Source organism: Neovison vison, chromosome 3 (assembly GCF_020171115.1).
Source record: "Neovison vison isolate M4711 chromosome 3, ASM_NN_V1, whole genome shotgun sequence".
Classification (NCBI taxonomy): Eukaryota; Metazoa; Chordata; class Mammalia; order Carnivora; family Mustelidae; genus Neogale; species Neogale vison.
The window spans coordinates 151,340,694-151,361,686 of record NC_058093.1 but is presented as its reverse complement, the minus strand read 5'-3'; the positions used below and the strand labels follow the sequence as shown (position 1 = coordinate 151,361,686).

General features: G+C 50.1%; 1 protein-coding gene across 1 annotated transcript in view; it reads left to right on the top strand.

The window, feature by feature from the left end:
• SLC14A2 (solute carrier family 14 member 2) overlaps window positions 1-20,993 on the top strand; it is a 53,644-nt gene that overhangs the window by 6,192 nt on the left and 26,459 nt on the right. The window contains exons 3-9 of the mRNA XM_044240995.1: window positions 847-1,036; window positions 5,601-5,729; window positions 9,655-9,847; window positions 13,994-14,141; window positions 15,420-15,554; window positions 17,277-17,326; window positions 17,826-18,000. Coding sequence (XP_044096930.1) covers window positions 847-1,036; window positions 5,601-5,729; window positions 9,655-9,847; window positions 13,994-14,141; window positions 15,420-15,554; window positions 17,277-17,326; window positions 17,826-18,000 — 1,020 coding nt within the window. The remainder of the gene's footprint in view (window positions 1-846; window positions 1,037-5,600; window positions 5,730-9,654; window positions 9,848-13,993; window positions 14,142-15,419; window positions 15,555-17,276; window positions 17,327-17,825; window positions 18,001-20,993) is intronic.

The following is a 20,993-nucleotide window of genomic DNA, read 5'->3' as shown; positions in this document are numbered from 1 at the left end:
GTCTGAGGTACCCCAATACCTTGGAATTTCCGTGGTTTCAGAATTAAATGTATTTCACTGATTTTAGTTCTTTGCAAATTCTTCACCCCTACACGGAATAGGTTCGAGACAACCACCTTAGCAACATATAAGCCATTCCCCAGTCGCTCCTTCCCTTGTTCCACACCTATTTACCGTGTGCCGAGAAGATATGGACGTGGCCTTCCCCCGTGTTCCAAGATTCATTCTTTCCTTTCAATGTCTTTCTTGTCCTAGTGCCCCTCAACTAAAGACTGCAATAAGCACCCCTATCCTCCTCACCCACACCTGTAGAGGCTGTCCTGGAAACCGAACGAGAGAGTGAGGTAGAATATATGTCCCCTCTTCCAGGCCTGGCTTCTCCCCTGCCCCTGGCCCAGTCCTAGCTCAATGCAGTTGCAGCGCCGGACTAAAAGCATTTCCTTCCCAGCTCCTTTCCTCCAGACTCCTTTCTTTGCTGCTCAGATACAGCTCTCAACTGAGCCATACGGCACAACACAAAAAGAGAGTTTCCTTCCCACCTCACCCCTTCCTTTGGACCAATAAATTTCCCTTGGAATGCTCCCGAGGCTTCCTTGCCAACCAAGCTGATGGCTGGAACGGCGTTAAATTGGTCTCAGCACGGTGCCTCAGTCTGTATGGCAAAAACTAACACCCACTGTGGACTGATTGCCTCGCCACTCAGAGACTTGGGCTGGGTGCCAGGCCGAAGGAGAGGAAGTGTCCTGGCCCCGTGCATCCCCGTTTGCCTTGGTTGCCGCGCCAGCCAGTGGTCCAGCAGGGAAGCACAGGCTGGCCCCTGCTGATGGCTCTGCCGCTGTCTTTCAGATAAGCCTCTGAGCATCCAGTTCACGGACTGGGTCCTGAGGGGGGCTGCCCAGGTGATGTTTGTCAACAACCCTCTCAGCGGACTCATCATCTTCATAGGACTCCTGATCCAGAATCCCTGGTGGACGATTACTGGGGGCCTAGGGGCAGTGGTCTCAACCTTAACTGCCCTCGCCTTGAACCAGGACAGGTAGGTCCCTGACCCGGTGGTCGCAGGGTCTTGAGGTGGACAGAGAGAGAAGTGTTTACGTGAGTGATTAGCCAACCTTATCCTACTAGCCAGCCCAAAGTCTCCCAAAGATCAACTTTGAACCAGTCACTGGAGTTCTCTGTAGAATTAAACTACTCCTCTGCTTAAAGTAAGTGACAGCACTAGAATTCTTTTGACTGTAGATCCTTCTGGAAACATTCCCCGGAAGGCAGATGCAGAGCAACACTTAAGAGGCTCTTCCCTCATGGAGCCTACAGTCTAGTTGAGGCAAGAAATGTCCCAGAATAATAAGAGACCCTATGCTGGAGAGCTCAGAAAAGATAGACGTCTCTCTCTGAGTGTTGGTAGGGGATGAGAGAGGGCAACCTTTGAGCTGCAAACATGGGATCTGGGAGAGAGGAGGGAGGGAGAAGAGAGAGCGCAGAGTGGAGGCAGGAGGCAGCACCGCCCGCCACCCCCATACTGGTGGCCACAAAATTCAGGAACAAGAACAAGTAGCATTTAATATAAGGGGAGCATTTCCTCAAGACTGTGTCCCACGCTGTTCCAATATTCCCAAACGTTCCTGATGCCTGGAATCACCTGGACTGACTGTTAAGAAATGTTGTCTTCTTCAGCCAACCACTTCTGTTCCCTCAGAAAGTCCCACTCCCTGGGTCTGGGAAGGAGTGTTTTTAACAATATCCTTCTGGGTACTCCTGACGATCATAGACGTTTGGGATTGCCCGCATTCTTAGTGTTTTTCAATCTGGGGGTCATGCATTCATTTGTGGATCATGAATTAATTGTCAACAGCATTTTTAAAAATTACAGTCATTGAAATCGGAGGGGGAGATGAACCATGAGAGACTATGGACTCTGAAAAACAGAGGGGGTGGGGGTTGGGAGGTTGGGTGAGCCTGGTGGTGGGTATTAAGGAGGGCACGGATTGCATGGAGGGCACGGATTGCATGGAGCACTGGGTGTGGTGCATAAACAATGAATTCTGGTACACTGAAAAGAAATTTTAAAAAATTAAAAAAATAGAATAAATTAAAATAGTTTTTCCTATGTAGTAAATATTTTGCAAAATTTTTGTTCCATTAATGTGGGACATGTTGTGTTTGGGGGGAAGTATGGAGGGGCACAGAGAGAGAGAACTAGGTCATGCTACCAAATATATTCCCTCCTTACTGTGGGTTTCTGTCAAAAAGATTGAGAAGCACTGTCATGCCTTGTTTCATGTGATTCTCACTGCCACTGCCCAAGGCAGTGGGTCCACACTTCACGAGTAAGAGAACGACACTGGGAGAGGCCAGGCGCTTACCCAGGGTGCCAGTCAGTGGGTGGCAGGGCTCGAGCGGGGACCCATGATCTGCATCTTCCAGGCTGAGGTGAGTGCTCGCCCCGTCACATAGACAGCAGGAACAGCAAGGCCACAGGCTCCCTGGTAAACCCAGAGAGTGGGATGTAATCAGAGGAGACTGTGGGGTGACCATCACCACACCTCCTTCAGGCCCCCCCGACATCTAGATGCCACCAAGGCAAATCTGTGGGTCAACCTGTCTCCCCTGAGAAGCCATTCATGCACCTCTCGGGTGGCCTTGGGGGACCACGCTGATTCCAGCAAGCCAGGAGGCCGTTCCAAATTGGATGCTGAGAGGCTGAATTCTTTGGGGTGAAGATCTGGTGTGTGACATAAAAAATGGGCTCCAGCCAGAGTTTCGTGTTTCTTTTTCAACCAGTAGTTTCCCTATTCCTCCTTATCATGTCACGGGCAGCTCGCACAGAACTGGGCCCCAGACAGGATTAACTCCTGTCTCACTGCTTCATCACCGTTTGGTAAAACTCACTTGAACTCTGTCCAACCCACTGCCTCTTCCGCTATGTGACCTTGGGCTAGGGCTTCCCCTCCTGGCCCCATTGTCCTCATCGGTGAGAGCTGCGACTTATTATCTCACCTTTAAGGAGCCAGAGTCCCTTCCTGTGTTGACAGTCTGATTCTCTGACCTTCTTCCCAACCATAATCTACTGGTCAACTTGCCAGGCCATTCAAAGAGCTGCTTCATGGACCTCAGGATTGCAGCGGAGACACCCACCATGCCTGCCTAATCCTCCCAGACTTTTCCCTAAGACAACTGTGTGCCAGTTTGGTTTCCAAAGCTTTCTCCGCTGGGTCCCCCAACATCTCCCACTCAGCATCCCACTCTTCCCAGTCAAGCACTTTCGCTTCTGCCTATCTAATCCTGCCATCCTTTCAAGCCCCCCTCCTATAGGGAGCCACCCCTGATTACCTCAGTGCTCTCTGAACCCTCCTTTCTCACTGAACAAGCCCAGAACATACCTCAATAACTATATGGGATGGTTCTCTAATTGCTTTCTGAGGCTTCTCTCGCTGGCAATGTTCTAAGCACATTCAGGACAGGAAGTCCCTTTTGACTGCTCCGTATTCTACTACAGTGCCTAGAAAAGACCCCAGCTTAGTTGCTGATAGGTCAGCACCGTGTTCTACACCATCAGGTCAAAGGTCCAGGTGCCCTCCTCTGTATTCACATGCACATCCTTCCAAGGAACCCTGCCTTCACCAAGAAAGCACTGACACCGCTGCGTGTTCCAATCATAACCACCACGGCCCCTCACCACCGGCCCTACTCCCCTACCCCCATTCCCATGACCTTCCCTACTTCCTCCCCGGTCCTACTCCCCACCTCCTGCATTAGCCCCTTGTCTCCCCTTATCCCTGCTACATTATCCCCACTAGCCCAGACACTGCACTTCAGAGAGAGGAACTCATCAAGGTCAGCAACACTAATGCCTCACTGTCCTGATGGAACGTGGTCCTAATGAAGACCTTTTTGTCTTTGGGGTTAAACCTACCTTAATATTTTTGATGGTCAGAGTGGGACATGAGGTAATGGTTTCATTTTTGACAACCAAACCCAGAAGCCACCAAAGCCTTGGTAGAGGAGTGTTCTGAGGGGGGACATCTCCAGGGAGGGGCAGCTGCAGAGGGAGCCCTTGGATGTGGCCCTGATTTTGTCTCCCCTGGACTCCCTTGTTTTCACTATTCCCCCTACACTCTGTCCCTAGGGCTACAGGCCAGCTCCCAGGAGGGGCCAGGTGTCTTTGCTCAGTTTGCCTGAAGCAACTGGTATTAAAACCAAAAAAGTACTAAATTCTAACACTAAACAGAAATGGGAAAATGTAGATAAATGCAAACACATCTAAAAATAAGTATTTTTCCCAAACATGAGTTTCTGCTTTTCAGATAGATTTTCTAGTCCCGGGGACATTCTGAGCTCCAGTGGTCTTCCCTCCCAACCCCCGCCCGTCTCCAGCTGCTCCATATGTTCATAGCCTCAGGAGCAGGCCACCTACTGTCCCATGTCCCATGCAATGTCCCCCCACAAGTGCCATGTGTTCGGCTTTTCTTGTTGGCAACTCCGTAATGACGTCCCCTCCCGCCCTCCAGCTGCTCACACTCTCCCTCATCCGGCTGAGCTGATCTCCTGGCCCCTGCAGAGCTGAAAGCTCCCTTCCTTCCAGACCTAAGCCATGGCCTCTGCCCAGCAGGAGCCCTCCTCTCGCCAGAGCTCCCTCCCTCCCTCTCAGGGAGCTCCTGCTTCCAGACGCCTCTGCTGGGCACACATGGTCACTCGGTGAAGAACTCACTCTAGCATTCACATACGTGCATTCCACGACTAGGCAGGGCCTAGAGCCCTCTGTGCACCAGACAGACACTGGTGTCTGTTATTACAATGCTGTCAGACAGACGAGCTCCAGCGGGCAACTTCCAGTCAAGGATAGAGACAAGGCTCAAGCTCAGACAGGTGTCTTGCAGTGATTTGCCTGGTCCCTCGGTCACCCCACTCCCTTCTCCCAGCCAGCAGAGCTATAGTGAGGATCGAGGGCAGTGTTCGTTAGCATCCAGGAGAGAGGCTTAGGTGCACATAGACTTCCCTGATGAAACGAAGAGAGAATAGACTTGGGCTCGGCTTCTCCCCTCCTCTGGGCCTCTCCCTGCCCTGCAGAGGGGAGTGGCACGGACACATCCCCAGCGGGCTCAGCTCCTCCACTCTGGGACACACTGTCGTCCTTGGAGGGAGGGCAGGTCACAAGTACAGCTCACACAATGCAGTCTGCAGTCAGAATGCACTCTCTCTTCCTCTTTCTCTTCCTCCCCTCTCACTGTCTCCTGTACACACACACACACACACACACACACACACACCATCCCCAGTGTCATACCTCAGGTTTCTGTTAGATCCCCCACTGTACTTAGCAGTCCGAGACCCCCCTGAGAAGCTAGGAGGCGAACTCAGACACAGTGAGAAGACTTAATTCTAGAACAGCAAGGGTAATCGGGGCTGTGGGGAGAGGCATATCTAGGAAGGTGCTGGCAATCGCTTCTCGGCCTTTTCGTTAAGACCAAGTGTAGGAAGGTGCTGGCAGCCACGAGACTGCCCAGAATCAGGAGTAAGCTGACTTTTTCCTGGGAGTCCCAAGGGGGCCCTACAAGCACCACCAAATTAAAAGGCAAACTGTCTCTTCCCCCTCCACCCAGGTCTGCCATCGCCTCCGGCCTCCACGGGTACAACGGGATGCTGGTAGGACTGCTCCTGGCCGTGTTCTCCGAGAAGTGGGACTATTACTGGTGGCTTCTGTTTCCTGTGACCTTCACGGCCATGACCTGGTGAGACACCTCATTCCTTCTGCTCACAGACCCACGGGGCCCTGAGGTGCTTACGTCTTCCCCTGGACGGGGACCTGGACCCCCTGGAACCCAGGGCTTCATCGTCAGACTGGCTTGTCCCACAGGACACAGTGAAGATCCACGAATGTGACTGCGATACAGCAGATCATTTTTTTATTCTGGAATAACAGGAACCCTTTAAAGCAGCAATGAGCACAGGTTTTTTATGGTGCTAATAATCTTCCTTGAATGATAGTTTTAATAATAAAGGCTAACATTTATTGCAGATTTCCTACAAGCCAGGCACAGAGCTAAGCCAGGTAAGGTTACTATTGTCCCCAGTTTACAGGAGGGAAGATTAAGACATGAAGAGGTTAAGTAACTGGCCCCAGGTCATACTTTTACAAAGTTTTTGAGGATGAACCCAGAGCCTCCAGGCTACACGGGAATCATCTAAACCGTGGCCTGACCAAGACAGAAAAGCTAAAAACTCACCTGGGACAGAATCACTCTTGGAGCAGAATGTCTGTAATGAAAGCACAGAATCTTTGAACGAGAAGCATTAGTTAAGATCCTGCTGTGCAATCATGTCATTTTGCAAAGGAATAAAAAAGGAGGAAGGGTCTTGGGAACCAGTATTCATGGGGAGCCTGGGCGGGCTAGGCCTTAGCTCACCCGCATCCCTTCTCCGCTGGTCTGTGGTGCCTGAGGCTGGGTTGACTCGAAGGCCTGTCAGCCCCAGAGGGCAGGAGCCTGAAGGGACCCGCATCCTCCAGTTTGTACCCTGCGGCTCCGAGACAGGCTGACTAATTTTTAACGTCTCTAAGAAGTCCATGGCTTTCCTTGGTTCCTAAAGTTACTAAAACCAGTTAGTTTAATTTAGTTTTAAGTACTGAGTTATTACTTTTTAGCAGTGCTTGTAAATGAGTTACATTAAGCATTCTGGGCAATTTATGTTTCTTCTTAGGGTTTATCTTTCTGAAGCCACTGGAACAAAAAGTAGTCATCTCTGTGGGGGTTTCAATGCCCCCACCTGCCCCTATGTCCGGGGTAGCAGACCTTGTCTTCATTCGCACACATTTGGGTTAGAACAACACAGATGAAAACTCTGAGCAAGTTCTACAGGCACTCTGTCCCCGGTGGCCGTCTCTCTACAGTGCCCCACCCCACCCCTATGCCCCAACTTAACAGACAAAAAAGCATCCAGCACCCAACTCTGTGCAGTGATTCCAGTGTGTTCGCTAATCTAGTCACGTAGAACACAAAATCCAGCCCATTAGGTAGGTATCAGTAGTGCCATTTTCCAGATTTAGCCAACAAATATTTGCTGAGTGCCTGCTATGTGCAGGGACTATTCTAGATGCTGGAGATACTTGTGAACAAGAGATGGTCTCCATCCTCTTGGAACCTATGTTCTTCTTGACAAAGATAGAAATAACGTCCCCAAGTAATTAATTAAAAAGATCTTGTCAAGATTTGATTAGTGCCGTGAGGGAAGCAAAACAGGGTGAGCGGGACAGAGAGTGAGTCCAGTGATTCCAGACGTGAGGGAAGGCCACTATGTAGAGGGAACGGGGGTGATTTCACCTAAATGATAAAAGGCAGCTGCCCTCTGAAGATCTGATGCAGACCGCAACTGGAGGAGTGCCCGTGTTCAGGAAACAAGATCATGGGGCGGCAGTTAAAGGGGTTTTAAAAAGAGATGTGATAGGATATGACTTAAATCTAAATAAATCACTCATGCCATGTGGAGAAAGGATTTTAACAGGAACAAGAGTGGATGCTGGCCGCAACGTCAGTAACCCACAGAGAATTGAGAATGGTCTGGACAAGGGTGATACACAGGAATGTGGGGAGAAATGGTTGGGCTTAGAGTGTATTTTAAGGAACGTGTGAGCAGTAGGACTCGCTGGGAGGCTACGGAGTATGGGGGTAGGAAAGCAAAGAAGATTCACTGTACTCCTTCAGTCTGCCTAAGCACCTGGCTTGATGGACAAGACACAGAGAGAAATAGGTTGGTTGTGGGAAACGTCACAGATCAAGAGTCCTTTTGGATATATTAGGCTGTAGACTTCCAGGGAGAGATGTTGATGAAGTAACATCTACAAACATCTACGGAGATGTTCTACGCAACATCTACGAAGTAGTTGTACAAATCCAGAACTTTGTGATATGGTCAAGATTTGGAGGGCAGAAGCATACAGAAGATATTTTGTCCATGGGAGTCAAGGATATCCTCCAGCAAAAATTAAGAAAGAGAAGACCCAAAGCAGAGCCACAGGATGGATCTTCTAATATTTGGATGCCCTTTGGCAGAGGAGGGGAATAATCACAGAGAAGAGGTCATGAGGAGTGGCTGGAGAAGCATGAAGCAAGCTAAGAAAGGGCAGAGTCGTGGTAGCACAAACAGAAGGTGTTTCAATCCCATCGGGAGTGTCCAGCTGTCAAATGACAGGAGCAGGGAATGGCCATGGATTTGGCAGGATAGATGTCATTGGTGAACTGGACCAGAGCCACTTCTGTGGCATGGGGAGAACATACACAGGATTGGAGTGGGTTCAGAAAAGAAAGGGGGTAGAAAGATGGGACACAGCAATCTTTTGAGCAGTAACTGCTGTGAAGGGCGGTGGAGAAATGGGGCAAACTCTCTGGAGGGGACATCCAGAGGAGGAGAGGAGGTTAGAGGAGGAGAATGTTAGAGGAGGAGAATGTTTACAGGTAGAAGATACTAAAGGAGGAGGGTTAGAGGAGGAGAATGTTTACAGGTAGAAGATACTAAAGCCTGCTCTAGACTTACGAGAATGATCCAGAGAAAGAGGAGAGACTGAAGCTGCAGTACTGAAGTCTTGAAGACGGATTGGATCCTGAAATATATTGGCAAAATAAAGGAGGGACACTCTCATGATGTGCCAAAGGCAGAGAGGAAGAAGGTGTGGGAGCCAGGCCATTGGAGTGTGTGGAGCTCGTGGTTGGGAAATTGAAGCATTTCCCGTCTCATCATTTCTGTTCCTTCAAAGAAGTAAAGCAAGATGCTCAGCTGAAACTAAAGGGAAGCAGTGAAGTTTTGAGGAAAAAGGAGAAAATGTGAAATATTTGTCTCAGCAAGCGGGAGGGTTCATTTGCTAGAGCTGTGTGGTGGGGTTTTCAAGCAGTCTTAAACGCCCATTGGAGACTCATGGTCGTGAAGGGAAACCAGTCAGCCAGATCACGTGACTCCTTCATGTCTGGTCCAGCAGCTCGCTGAGTGTGGAAGATACGGGGGGTTAGGGGTCTCCGGTGGCTGGTCCCTTCAAGGAAAGTACAGCTCAGGGAGCTTCACTGCCTGGTGCTGCTCACTTGGTAAGTGTAATAGTTAGGATTTGGACCCAGCTCTGTCTGCCTCCAAAATGCATGATCTTCCCAAGGAAGAGGCCAAGAAGAGAGAGGACACAAACGACCAAAGGTTCTGTCTTCATGGGGTGGCTTCCAGAGTAGCTCAGAACATCTGAGCTGAATCCACGCCCGCACATGACCTGTACGTGCCGTAGCAGCTGCCTCCCACAAGGACAGACTTCTACAATGTTATCACAGCCCAAGAGAGTAGCTGTTGTCCATCCTGATGATCCAAAGGCAATCCATGGTATTTCTAAGAATGACATTTTGTTTGGTTTTCTTGATTTAAGAAACAAGGAGATATTTAATTTATAAATGTTTCTATTCAAAACAAATTATAACACTTTAAAATTTTGCTTCTCAAAGAGTCACCTTAAATCAAACACTTTATTCCCAGTTCCAGATGAGTTGGACCACTAGAGTCTCAAAGGAGTGGGGAATGGCCATGCCAAGGAGAGGGGACAATGGGTGGCACTGTGGCCAGACCCAACAAGACGGTATAAACCTAAGGATAGGATGAGCACAGATTAACCTTTGTCCCTCTCGTCTTCAGCCCACTTCTTTCCAGTGCCTTGAATTCCATCTTCAGCAGGTGGGACCTCCCGGTCTTCACGCTGCCCTTCAACATGGCGGTGACTCTGTACCTGGCAGCCACTGGCCACTACAACCTCTTCTTCCCCACGACGCTGGTGGAGCCCATGTCTTCAGTGCCCAACATCACCTGGACAGAGATGGAGATGCCCTTGGTAAGTTCCCCAGCGGCTTCCATCATACAGCTTCTCCGTAACCAGCCTGTGGATTACCCAGGCTCTCCGCTTCTCCAGATGCAGCTCCAAATGACGGCCCTGGACAAGGGCAGGACAGGGAAGGGCCATGCCAGCTCCCTATACTCTGTCACCAAACCCTCACTGAAGACCCGATATGTGCCGGCACATTATCAGACATGAGGAGTACACGGGGAGTAAAAGAACAACAGCCTCTCTGCCCTTTTGCAGTGCACACTCCCCGCGGGGACACAGACAGTGAACAAGTGCACAGACGAGTGCCGAGTTGATGCTATGCAGCAGTGGGGTTCGGGGAAAAATACTAAATGGCTGAGGGGAGGGGCAAGACACCAAAATGAGTATTTAAAATTAGGATTTTAAAGATATTATCCGTAGAAGATGGGGATGAATTTTCACGTACTTTCCATCTCGGTGGCTCTCAAGCAGGGCTGATTTTTCCTCCTGAGCAGGGCAAACGTCTGCAGATACTTTTTTAAACTGTGTAAACTGGGGGGAGGGGTGCTCCCGGTATCGAGCAGGTAGAAGCCAGGGATGCAGTCAAATGTCCTGCTACGTACAGCTCTTCCCACGACGAAGAACTGCGCAGCCCCAAATGCCATAATACTGAAGTTGAGAAACTCTGCTTTACATCCACCTATCGTAAATGTACATATTTATTTATTCTACTGATGTCTAGACACTGGGGATAAAGAGATGTAACAAAAATCTAACATAAGATTAAAGATATAGAATTGTAACTTTTGGCCTTGTGGATGCACAATAGAGAACGCTAAGGGCGCACACGAGGGCAGGTTTATTACTTCCCGGACACTGTTCCAAACCCTCGGCTTCTGAACTCATCTAACCAGCCCTCATGATAGCCCAGTACTGTAAGTACTGTCATTATCCCCATTCCCAGATGAGAAAACAGAGGCACAGAGCCAATTCGTGGCCCAGGGTCAAACCGCAGCTTGTGCCCGAGCGTAAAACCCAGGCAGCCTGCTGCAGAGCCCAGGCTGTGAACTGCCACCTGCCTTGTCCCAGGCAGTGCGGGCACCTCGGCCGGAGCCCCCACAGTGAGGGGAACCCTCTGCTTCCCCGTGCAGTCCGGCCTTCATTGGTGTCTTTACTAAGTGCTGGGGTGTTCTCTACCTTCCCCCAAAATCCAGCCCCCTCCATCTTTCCCCCATTGGTTCTGGCTTGATGTTCTAGAGTCATTCAGAATATCTTTTCCATGGTTGCCTTTTGAATGCTTGCAGACATACCCCATGTCCTCAGTACTGTTGGGACAGCCTGATTTCGGAGCCCTCACCACCCGGCCGAGCCTGTTGTCCAGATGTACTGACTGTAGTCTAGATGTACTGAAACCCCCCAGGGCGCTCAGCTCCAGGACCACAGCTTCTAGGGCAGGGCGGGGAGCGCGGCTCTGGGCTACATTCTGACCCGCGGCCTCTCGGGACAGGAAAGGCTCCCAGGCCCCTGGTACAGATGCTGCTGCCAACCACGCAAAACCTTTTTTAAAGATGTTGTCTTTGTAAAGTTTTGTCTGGGGCCAGAGCACGGAGCCGGCTTTCAAAGGAAAGCCCAGCCTCTCCAGTGGAAAACAGCAGGGATGGGAGCAGGGGCAAAACCCTAACTCTGATAGGATCGTCAGTGGTCCTCGTCCGACAGTTAGGCACACTGCCTTAGAGACACAGACCTGCTGTGTCTCCAAGGTGGACTCCGAGGTGGGCTCCAAGTGGCGCTGCCAAAGGGAAGGGCCCCGGCGCCCCACCCCACCACTGTGAGGCTCCGCAGTCCGGCAGCAAGGAGACTGCTGATGGGGGAGAGCCACAGACAAGAGGGGCCTCTTGTTCATCTTCACCGTAACTAGAAAGTGGCAGGCCAACAAATCCACGTCATCTACAAATCCACAAATCCATCCAAGCTCACCATCCAAGCTCCCCATCACACCACTGCTCTGACCCCCGGCTCCTTTTCTTCCAAACCATCCACAGCCCAACACCCCTTCCCTCCTTCTCTTTAAAATAATGACGAGAATGACTTCCTTTTTGTTCATCCAAACTGTCGTCTTTACAGGAGAAGCGTCCAGGGTAGGAAGTAGGAAGGAGGCCGGTGCTCAGTACATTTCCATGCACACCCGACTGCCCTTCACACCTTCACCCCAGAGGGTTGGAAAGCAGGTGGAGGGGAGGGAGGCAGCCCCGGGGCCACAGTTCACCAAGCTAAAATACGGATCCCGGCATCCGGCAGAGGAAGCAGCTTTCTGAACCCAGGCTCCATTCAGAGGCTACTTGTCCCTCATTCCTCTCATTCTTGACTGCTTGCCTTTCAAACCTGTGTTCCCAGGGGGAAGGGGGGAGCTGGAACCCCCTCTTGCGTTCCTCAGACGTGGGGAATTCATAGAGCAGTTACTGAGTAGACTTCTAACCCCTTCCCCGCCGGAAGCTGTTCCCTGAACTTGCACAAAGCATTCTCGGGGCTCCCTTAAGTAAGCCGCACCCCCATGCTGTCATGCCGGCCCAGGGCTATAAGCTCTGGCCAAATGGGGCTTGGTGACTGAAAGGCCACCCATCTGGAGACAAGGATGGGTAAAGCTTAAAAGCTCAAAACACGATCCTCTAAAGAAATCAGACTGACTCCAGAATTAAGTCAGATTGTTACAGAGTCCAAAATTTCACCCAAAGGGAGAGGTCCAATGAATTCCCAGCACCTACAGTAGGTCATGTGGAACTAACCCGGGGGTCCCCAAACTCACTGCCCATGATAATCTCCTGAGGCCTTGGTCAGGCCCATACCGATTAAGTCACAATGTTGGGGAGGAGCCAGGCATCATTTTTTTTTTTTTTAAACATCTCTAGGTGATAAGAGACTCTTAATCTCAGAAAACAAACTGAGGGTTGTTGGGGGGAGGGAGGGTTAGGGTGGCTGGGTGAGGGACACTGGGGAGGGTACGTGCAATGTTGAGTGTGAAATGTATAAGCCTGATGATTCACAGACCTGTACCCCCGGCGCAAATAATGCATTATATGTTAAAAAAAAAAAAAATCTCCAGATGATTCCACCACACAGCCAGGTTTAGAAACCCCTGGGCCACTCAGTACACATATATGAGGCTAGCATGCACCCAGCCATAAAGAAGCCCCGCCCTCAAAGAGGTCACATCACCTAGTAATGGAGTGGAGACGGCAGAATTTTAAAGCTGGAAGATCATCTGCTAAGGCAGCGTCCTCCCATTAGATAGGCAGACACCAGAGCCCTGCAGGAAGAAGTGACACATTCGCCATCAAGCCGTGAGCTCCTGCAGAGGCCCCTGAAGGCGGCTCCCAGGCCAGCGCCCTGCCTCGTCCGCCAGTCTCCCTCCTTTTCTTCTTCCCCTCCTCTGTCGGATGGGGATGGTTCAGCATGTGCAGAAAAGGGCCACCAGGCTGTCAAGCTAACCATCTCCATTGACCGCACCCCCCCAGCAGAGGACTCAGGCTCAGGGATGTTGGCTTTGTTCTGTTTTCCAAAGTTGCACATGTTCCTTTCTGCAGTGCTAGAGGCTCCTGGAGCAGGGGAAGTCCCTCCTCCTTCCCAAAACCCCACAACACCCGAGGTAGCACTGAGCCTACAGCAACCACCGTAGACTATGGGTCAAGTTCAGAGGCTTTAGCCTGGCCTTGGCTGTCAGTGAGCTGGGAGACCTTAGATTAAGGCAATCATCAAAATGACCTAAAAATGTTTTCAATATTCCTGGAATACTTGTAAGATTTCAGAAAGTCTAGTGGAAATATCTTAGTGCCCCGAAACCCCCAATGGCAGTCTAGAGAGGAGGTGCCCTCTGGTCCCCTCAAAGTTTCTCCCCTCAGGGCAGAAGCCATGTGTCCCTCAGAAGCACCTGTGTTGGGGGGCCCTGCCTGGCTTCGCATGGGGGATGCCAGATGCCTGCTAGGTGGTGAAGTGCAGAGTGATTTGTTCCAGCTGGCGTCCTTCCTTCCAAGTTCTCTTACCGGTGGGTGTCCCGGCGCTGCCCCAGGCCGGTTCCATCCCATTAGCCCCACCAGGAATGGCTCCGTCCTGACCCCAAAGACTGGTCTTTGCAGCTTGTGCCCACGCTCCAGTGACCCGATTCTGTTGATTTTGCAGCTGCTACAAGCCATCCCCGTCGGAGTCGGCCAGGTGTACGGCTGCGACAATCCCTGGACGGGCGGCGTGTTCCTGGTGGCTCTGTTCATCTCCTCGCCACTCATCTGCCTGCATGCCGCCATTGGCTCCATCGTGGGGTTGCTGGCAGGTAGGACACGGTCCCCTTTCTGCAGGGAGGGCTTTGGGGTAATCTTCCTGAGGCCATTCCATCCCTGCATGTGGCAAATGTTCTAGATCTATGATCTTCACCGACGTTTGTGAACACTGTCAAGGGTAGGGATGTGTTCTTCCCTTTCTTGAGTCTCCAAAGGGAGCAGACTGCCACAGCAGGATATGTAGAGAGACACAAGCGGCCGAAGACCTGATTGGCTGCTACTGAGCCCCTGGGAGCTGGTGGCTGGCAGGAGGGGAGCTCAGAGAGGAGGAGAGCAGTAGCAGACCAAGGGGTATAAATGGCCCAACTCTTCGAAATGTCAAGGACACTAAAGGAAAATAATTTCTCAAAATTTGTGTTGCTATCTGACAAATGTGACTTACTATTTCTACATGTATGTATATGTATGTACACGCACCTATATATGGCTAGATGGACAGCAGAGCCCCAGAAATGGGCATTAGGCGTATGGGACCAGGATCCAGTGGACTCATTCCAATATTTGTCAAAAACATCTTGGAAGCAGAACTTAAAAAAATTCTTTGAAAACTTCAAACTTATCAAAAAATTACAAAAAGAAGGGTGCCTGGGTGGCTCAGTGGGTTAAGCTGCTGCCTTCGGCTCAGGTCATGATCTCAGGGTCCTGGGATCAAGTCCCGCATCGGGCTCTCTGCTCAGCGGGGAGCCTGCTTCCATCTCTCTCTCTCTCTCAATCTCTCTCTGCCTGCCTCTCCATTTACTTGTGATCTCTCTCTATCAAATAAATAAATAAAATCTTTAAAAAAAAATTACAAAAAGAATGGTACACAAAGCACCCCATACATTCTTTACCTGATTCACCTGTTGTTTGCCTCCTACCCTCTCACTGTAATATTTCTCTATCTCCTTGTGCCTATGTGTGTACATACATACTTTTCCCCAATTGTTTGAAGCAGACCTTTCTCAACTGAAAGCTTTCTTGCTAAAAATGCAGTTCCTGTGTCCAAAGGAGTGGGGAAGGCCCTAGAATCCCAACACTTTCATCTCCCCTCACCTTGGAAGTAGTCATACCTCTGTATGAAATCTCCAAAACACAGGTTGGAAACCACTGCTGTCTTCTGGTTGCTGGTTCCTGAAGACCAGATGCCATTTGTAGAGGCTTCTTTGATGGGAGGAGGGAGGAGGATGGGGATAATGGCAAGATGAGGCCACCCTGAGACCTGACACCACCCATGAGGTGGCCTTTGTGCTGGGACTAGGAACTGGCTAGAAACAACACACCTTGTCCCACAGCCCTGACGGTGGCCACGCCCTTCAAGACGATCTACATGGGACTCTGGAGCTACAACTGTGTCCTGTCCTGCATCGCCATCGGGGGCATGTTCTATGCGCTCACCTGGCAGACCCACCTGCTGGCCCTCGTCTGTGGTGGGTATCTGGGGAAAGATGGCAGCCATGTCACTCTGCTGTTCCTTCCTTCCCTCCCTACTTGGTTATGTGAAACCCATGGAGCCACGAATCGGAACTCAACAGCAGGGATACAAGGACCTGTGGCTTGGGTCCCAATACCAGGGTCCTTGAGGTTCCTCTTCTGTCATATAGAGCCACAACCATGCTTACTGCTATTACAACAGTGTTGGAAGTTTACAAGGAGATCACACGTGCATTTCCTCATGTGCTAGTGTCAGTGTCCTGGTGTAATATATTTTCATCACACAACCCATTACAGAGCACCACTAAGTGCCAGGCCCGAGGCTAGACACAGAAGATGCAATGGTGACCACATCCTCATGAAGCCACATCCAGCAGAAGAGAAGTAATCACACCACTGTTAAGGCTGTGGCATCTGAAAGGATTGTTGGAAAGACCCAGTGAGATGATGTGCTTGGGAGCAGGGAGGTTGCAGAAAATCGGACTGTGGGAGCTTGATTCCCATGGAGTAAACAGCGTGCTGTCCCAAGGGAAATGGGCTAGGGGTCTTATTATAGCTGCACCCCAGCACCACATGGGAGCTCAGTCCTCCCAAGGTCACTACCAGGCATAGATTGTCGGCCCATTTTATGGCAGAGGGAATGAAGCCCAGAAGGGCTTGTGAACTTGGCATGGAACACATCTATTAAGGGCAGAAGCAAGATTCAAACCCCAGCCCCCATCTTCCCACCCTGAAGTTGCTTATATTCTCTGGAAACAGCAGGACTTTAACAAGCAAAACTAGAGACAAGTAAAGGGCAGAACATTTTTGTTTGTTTGTTTTTCTCCTCTCTCATGTGTGGAGCCTGTAAATGACGTCCATGTCCCTTGTATTCCCCTCAGCAGCCAGCAGGGAGACAGTAGGCTTGGTAAATATTTGTCAAGTCAAAAGTGCCAGATATTTTGAGGCTAAGACCGTAACTGCCTTTGGCCTTCAGAGAAGTGGCAGATTCTTGTGGCTAGAACCATCTGGGAAGGCTTCGGGGGGAGGATGGGGTTTATCTCAACACTTCCAGGACGGGAATTGGGGAGGTACAGGGGAGAGGGGGTGCGGAGAAGGTGTTCTGGACAGAGGAACAGAAAGAACAAAGGTGAAGGGGCAGAAGGAGGTTGTCCAAAGGCACGGGGGTGTGGATGAGCTCCCCTCACTGTCCTAGGACCCACATCCTAAGGTGAACTCAGATGCCTGGCTCCTGAAGGCAAGATCACGGACCAGTAAGGTCCAGCCTTGGTGAGACTTGGTGCAGGTCCAACAAGGTCTATCATAGCTGCTCAGAATCTTGGATGGGAGGGGACTTGTTGGGGGCTCACATAATCTGACCCCTCAACCCTGAGACAGATAATAATCCGGCCACCCAGCTGGGCCCAGACCATCCCCAGTGTCAGTTTGGACAAGCAAAAGATGCTTACTGACCCCTGACACTATGCATGGAAGTGCGGACTCCCCATGGAAGTGGGGAAGGGCTAGAAGGATTTCATCGCAGCCCTGGGAACAAACGGGCTGGCGGGAGATTGGCCACACCTACCCACATAGATAACTACCATAACCATGTTGTGCAGCTATGCCAGATATCAGGGTGTGCTGTCGAGGTTGCTGAAGACAGAACGGGACCCCTACCTTTGGGGAGGCGTGAGGGCAGACCCTGGGAAGCTGACTCTGTGGTCCTTGTTTTTCCACAGCCCTATTCTGTGCATACATGGGAGCAGCCCTCTCCAACATCATGTCGGTGGTAAGTTTGGATTCTCCCAAACATGTCCCTTCCCAGCCAGGGCTTTAGGACATTTGCAGTTTCTGGAAGAACCCTGAGTCGTTATGGTGGCTAGTACCCACCCAATGCCTCTGTCAAGGTTTATCCAGGTTTGTCCAGAGAAGGACTGGCAATTGCACGCCTGTGCCTCTGAGGTATGTTGGGGTTGGCTGTGTGTGCACCAGAGAATGATACAGCCAGCGGTGGAGAACCTAGATGGACGGATGGAGGTGTTTGTGTGTGGCCAGATGTGGGAAATGATCCCCAGGCTGATTTTCAGCTCCATCATTGGAAGATTCTGACTGTGTCCTAAGGTACCAACATCTCAAACTCCTAGACCAACTCCTCAGATGTTATGAACCCAAAATCCAATGTCATCACTAGGGAAGAAGGATCCCCATCCTCACATCCTATACACCCTTCTCCCTCAGGGCTCCTGGAGCCTAGGACCATTTTCAGACCCTAGCATTTCTTCTTCTAGGTTGGTGTGCCACCGGGCACCTGGGCCTTCTGCCTGTCCACCCTCACCTTCCTGCTCCTGACGACCAACAACCCGGCCATCTATAAGCTCCCACTCAGCAAAGTCACCTACCCAGAGGCCAACCGCATCTACTACCTAAAAGTGAAGAGCAGTGAAGAGGAGAAGTCCCCCAGCGGTGACTAGCCCACTTCTAGGCAGAAACGCTCTTTGCCTGCACCTAGTCTCTGCTCCCTGTGGTCTCAGCTCTGGGTCAGCCGGCTGCAGCACTCCCCTTCCATGGCTCTCCTGGCACCTGTTAGAATCAAACACACCTGTACCTCCCTTTCCCTCGTGCTGATTTTCTCTCTCTGCCCAAGTGGCCGTAACTATCCACGTACAACGTTAGAGGAAGTTGGCGTGAGCTTGTGGAGTTAGAAGTAAGGCGTGTACTTTCATCAATGTCATTGTCTTCAAACAAAAACATTTCTCCTTAGTCTTTTGGGAAGATGGTCTTCATGGCATGTTTAGCTGAATAATGGATGCTGTAACACTGAACTTGCTGAGGGGTTCCCAAGCAGACCCAGAATGGTTGGGAATTCAGGGGATACAGGGGAATTCAGGGGATACAAGCCAAGAATTGAAGGTACTTAGTGGCCGATGAGGATACCCAGCGTCACATAAGAGAGAAGAATTTTACACTAATAAGAGTTTTAAAATCAGAACAGGGACAGAGCACTGGGACTGTGTAAATAGGCAGTCTCGAATATTCAGTGGTCAGAGTAGCGGCAAGATGATATCTCATAGTAGGAAACAATTCATAAAAATGAGAATCCCATATATGACTTTTATTATAAAGGATAAAAATATGAAGGATAAGCATTTCTCAGTATAAGTCAAACCAGCAACTTTGTGCAGAGATCCCAGTTGAGAAAAGTATCTGAGCTCAGCGTGTGAAAAGCTGGAGAAGTGTATCTCATTGTCCTATTTGCCTGTGGGTGTTGGAAGCTTTATGAGGTTCTGTGATACTTGAAACAAATGGTTAACCTGAGTAGAAGGACAATTATCCATGAAGTTCATGACTTGACTTCCCAATTACAGTCATTAACTTACATTCAGTCTCCATTTATATGTATATGAGGGTTCAGCAAACTTTTTTTAGAAAGGGTCAAAAAGTAAATATATGGGGTTCTGGAGGCCTTACAGTGTCTTCAGCAAAGACTCCACTGCGTCATTGTAGCATAAAACAGCCTTAGATGACATATACGTGAATGAGCATGGTTGTGTTCCAAGACTTGATGAAACAAGGAACTAGATTCGGCCCACAAGCCCAGGTGTGCCAGTGCCAGACACAGATGCCTGCCACAGTAACGGTTCGGAGCTGGTGGGCAGAGGACAGGTCCAAAGGACGCTGCCAAGTTCTTTACAACAGTGGAAGATTTTTAGGAAGGAGAGATTAGTATGACTAGAATCAGGAAGATCTGCTCCAAGGTTCCTTGACCTGGTGCCGCCATTTCCAACCAGGCCCTCCTTCCCCAGCAGTGTCTGGGAACCCAGTGCCCTCCCTCTGCTTCCACCTCTGCGGGCAGCTGCACCACCATGAGAGGAAGGAAAAACTGAGCTCAGTGCGCAGACACAGTGTGCAGGGAGGCTCCTAGACCCCAGGCTTAGAGGGGAGTGTGAAGGGCAGGTGGTCTGCGGAGAACAGGGATGTCAGCCCTTCCAGACAGGGCTCAATTACCCAAAAGGGAGGGGATGCCCCCCCGCCAGATATTCTAATAAGAGTTAACAGAACTAGATGCCCCATTCATTCATTACGGACAAACTGTGCCCAGAAGTCTACTTTCCTTTCCTTTAAGCCCATGAGACTCTCCACCCCAAGAAGTAGATCTGATAGGAACTGGGATCATGACCTGAGCTAAAGGCAGACATTTAACTGACTGAGCCACCAAGGCACCCAGAAGCTGGATTTTAACCATGCTTTATATTGGATTTCCAGGACAGGAAAACTGGATATAAAAAGTCCTTTCCGTTCACTTGGACAAGATTCCTCTCTTCTGCCTTTCTCTCCCACCCCACGTCTCTGTCATTAACAAGGTCCCACTTTGGTCACAGGTGTCTGGGTTGCTTTTTTTCTCCCAAGTTCCCACTTCCATCCCTGTAGAAATTAAAGGTTAACTGCATTGCCAGCTGCCAAATTCATGGGAAGAAAAATGGATAAAAGCTAAGTGATTCAGGAAAAGGAAAAAGCATGTCCAGCAAGTCTGGAAAAACCACAGGGCCTTAGAAATTCTATAATGCATTATGATCAAGATGGCCAGATATTTACGTAAAAATAGGAAAACATCTACTAATTCGAAATAAGAAAGAACTGCCTGGATGAAGTATTGTCAATCACTGAATTCACTTGCCAAGAGATGTTGTCCAGGAGTAAGGAAGTATTTTTAAAAAACATCTTTTGGGGCTAAGAAGCAGAAAATCGATGGTATTTCCCAAATGTGGTCAAACAAGCTCCTTCTGCAGCAGAACAAATCTTATTAAGCCAATCTGGCAGGCAGATGCAGCATCTCTCTTGTGGGCATGGACAAGGGTGGGGCGGAAATGAAAATCCCCACCCGTCTAAGAAAAGTCAGCCCTGTACAGCTCACCCTGCCCATGGGCCATGGACAGATGCCCAGATGTCCTCTGAAGTAGCCCAAATAGTGGTAGGCAGTTTGGAGAGCTCCCTGGAGTGACCCTGTCCTGCCTTCACCAGAGCCTTCCCATCCCACTGATGAGTAGGATAGATATGTAGGGGCAGGAATCTTAACCAGAGAGACACCACCAACATGAGGTTGCACAGGAGTGAGCCACCAGGAAAGAAAGGAGAAGAGCTTTGGGGTACACATCCCGGCTGTTTTGCTGTGATTCCCCCCAGATTCTGGATAGCAGCTCCTGGTTGTACAAATGGTAGCTGAACATAAATATGGCTGAACATAGTCATTAAAGAGAGTAGGAATATGTTGGCAGCAGGGCGCAGTAGAGGAGGTACTGTCTGAAATTGTCCCTATCACACCATCCTCTCCCTCTCTCCACAGTCCCCTCCCCAGATCTTCTCATTTCTTCCCTCTGACCTCATCATCTCCCCCCACTCATTTCCATCTGCTTTCCTCCATGGATGAGTTCTGCTGTCGGCCGTGAAGTGATGCTGTC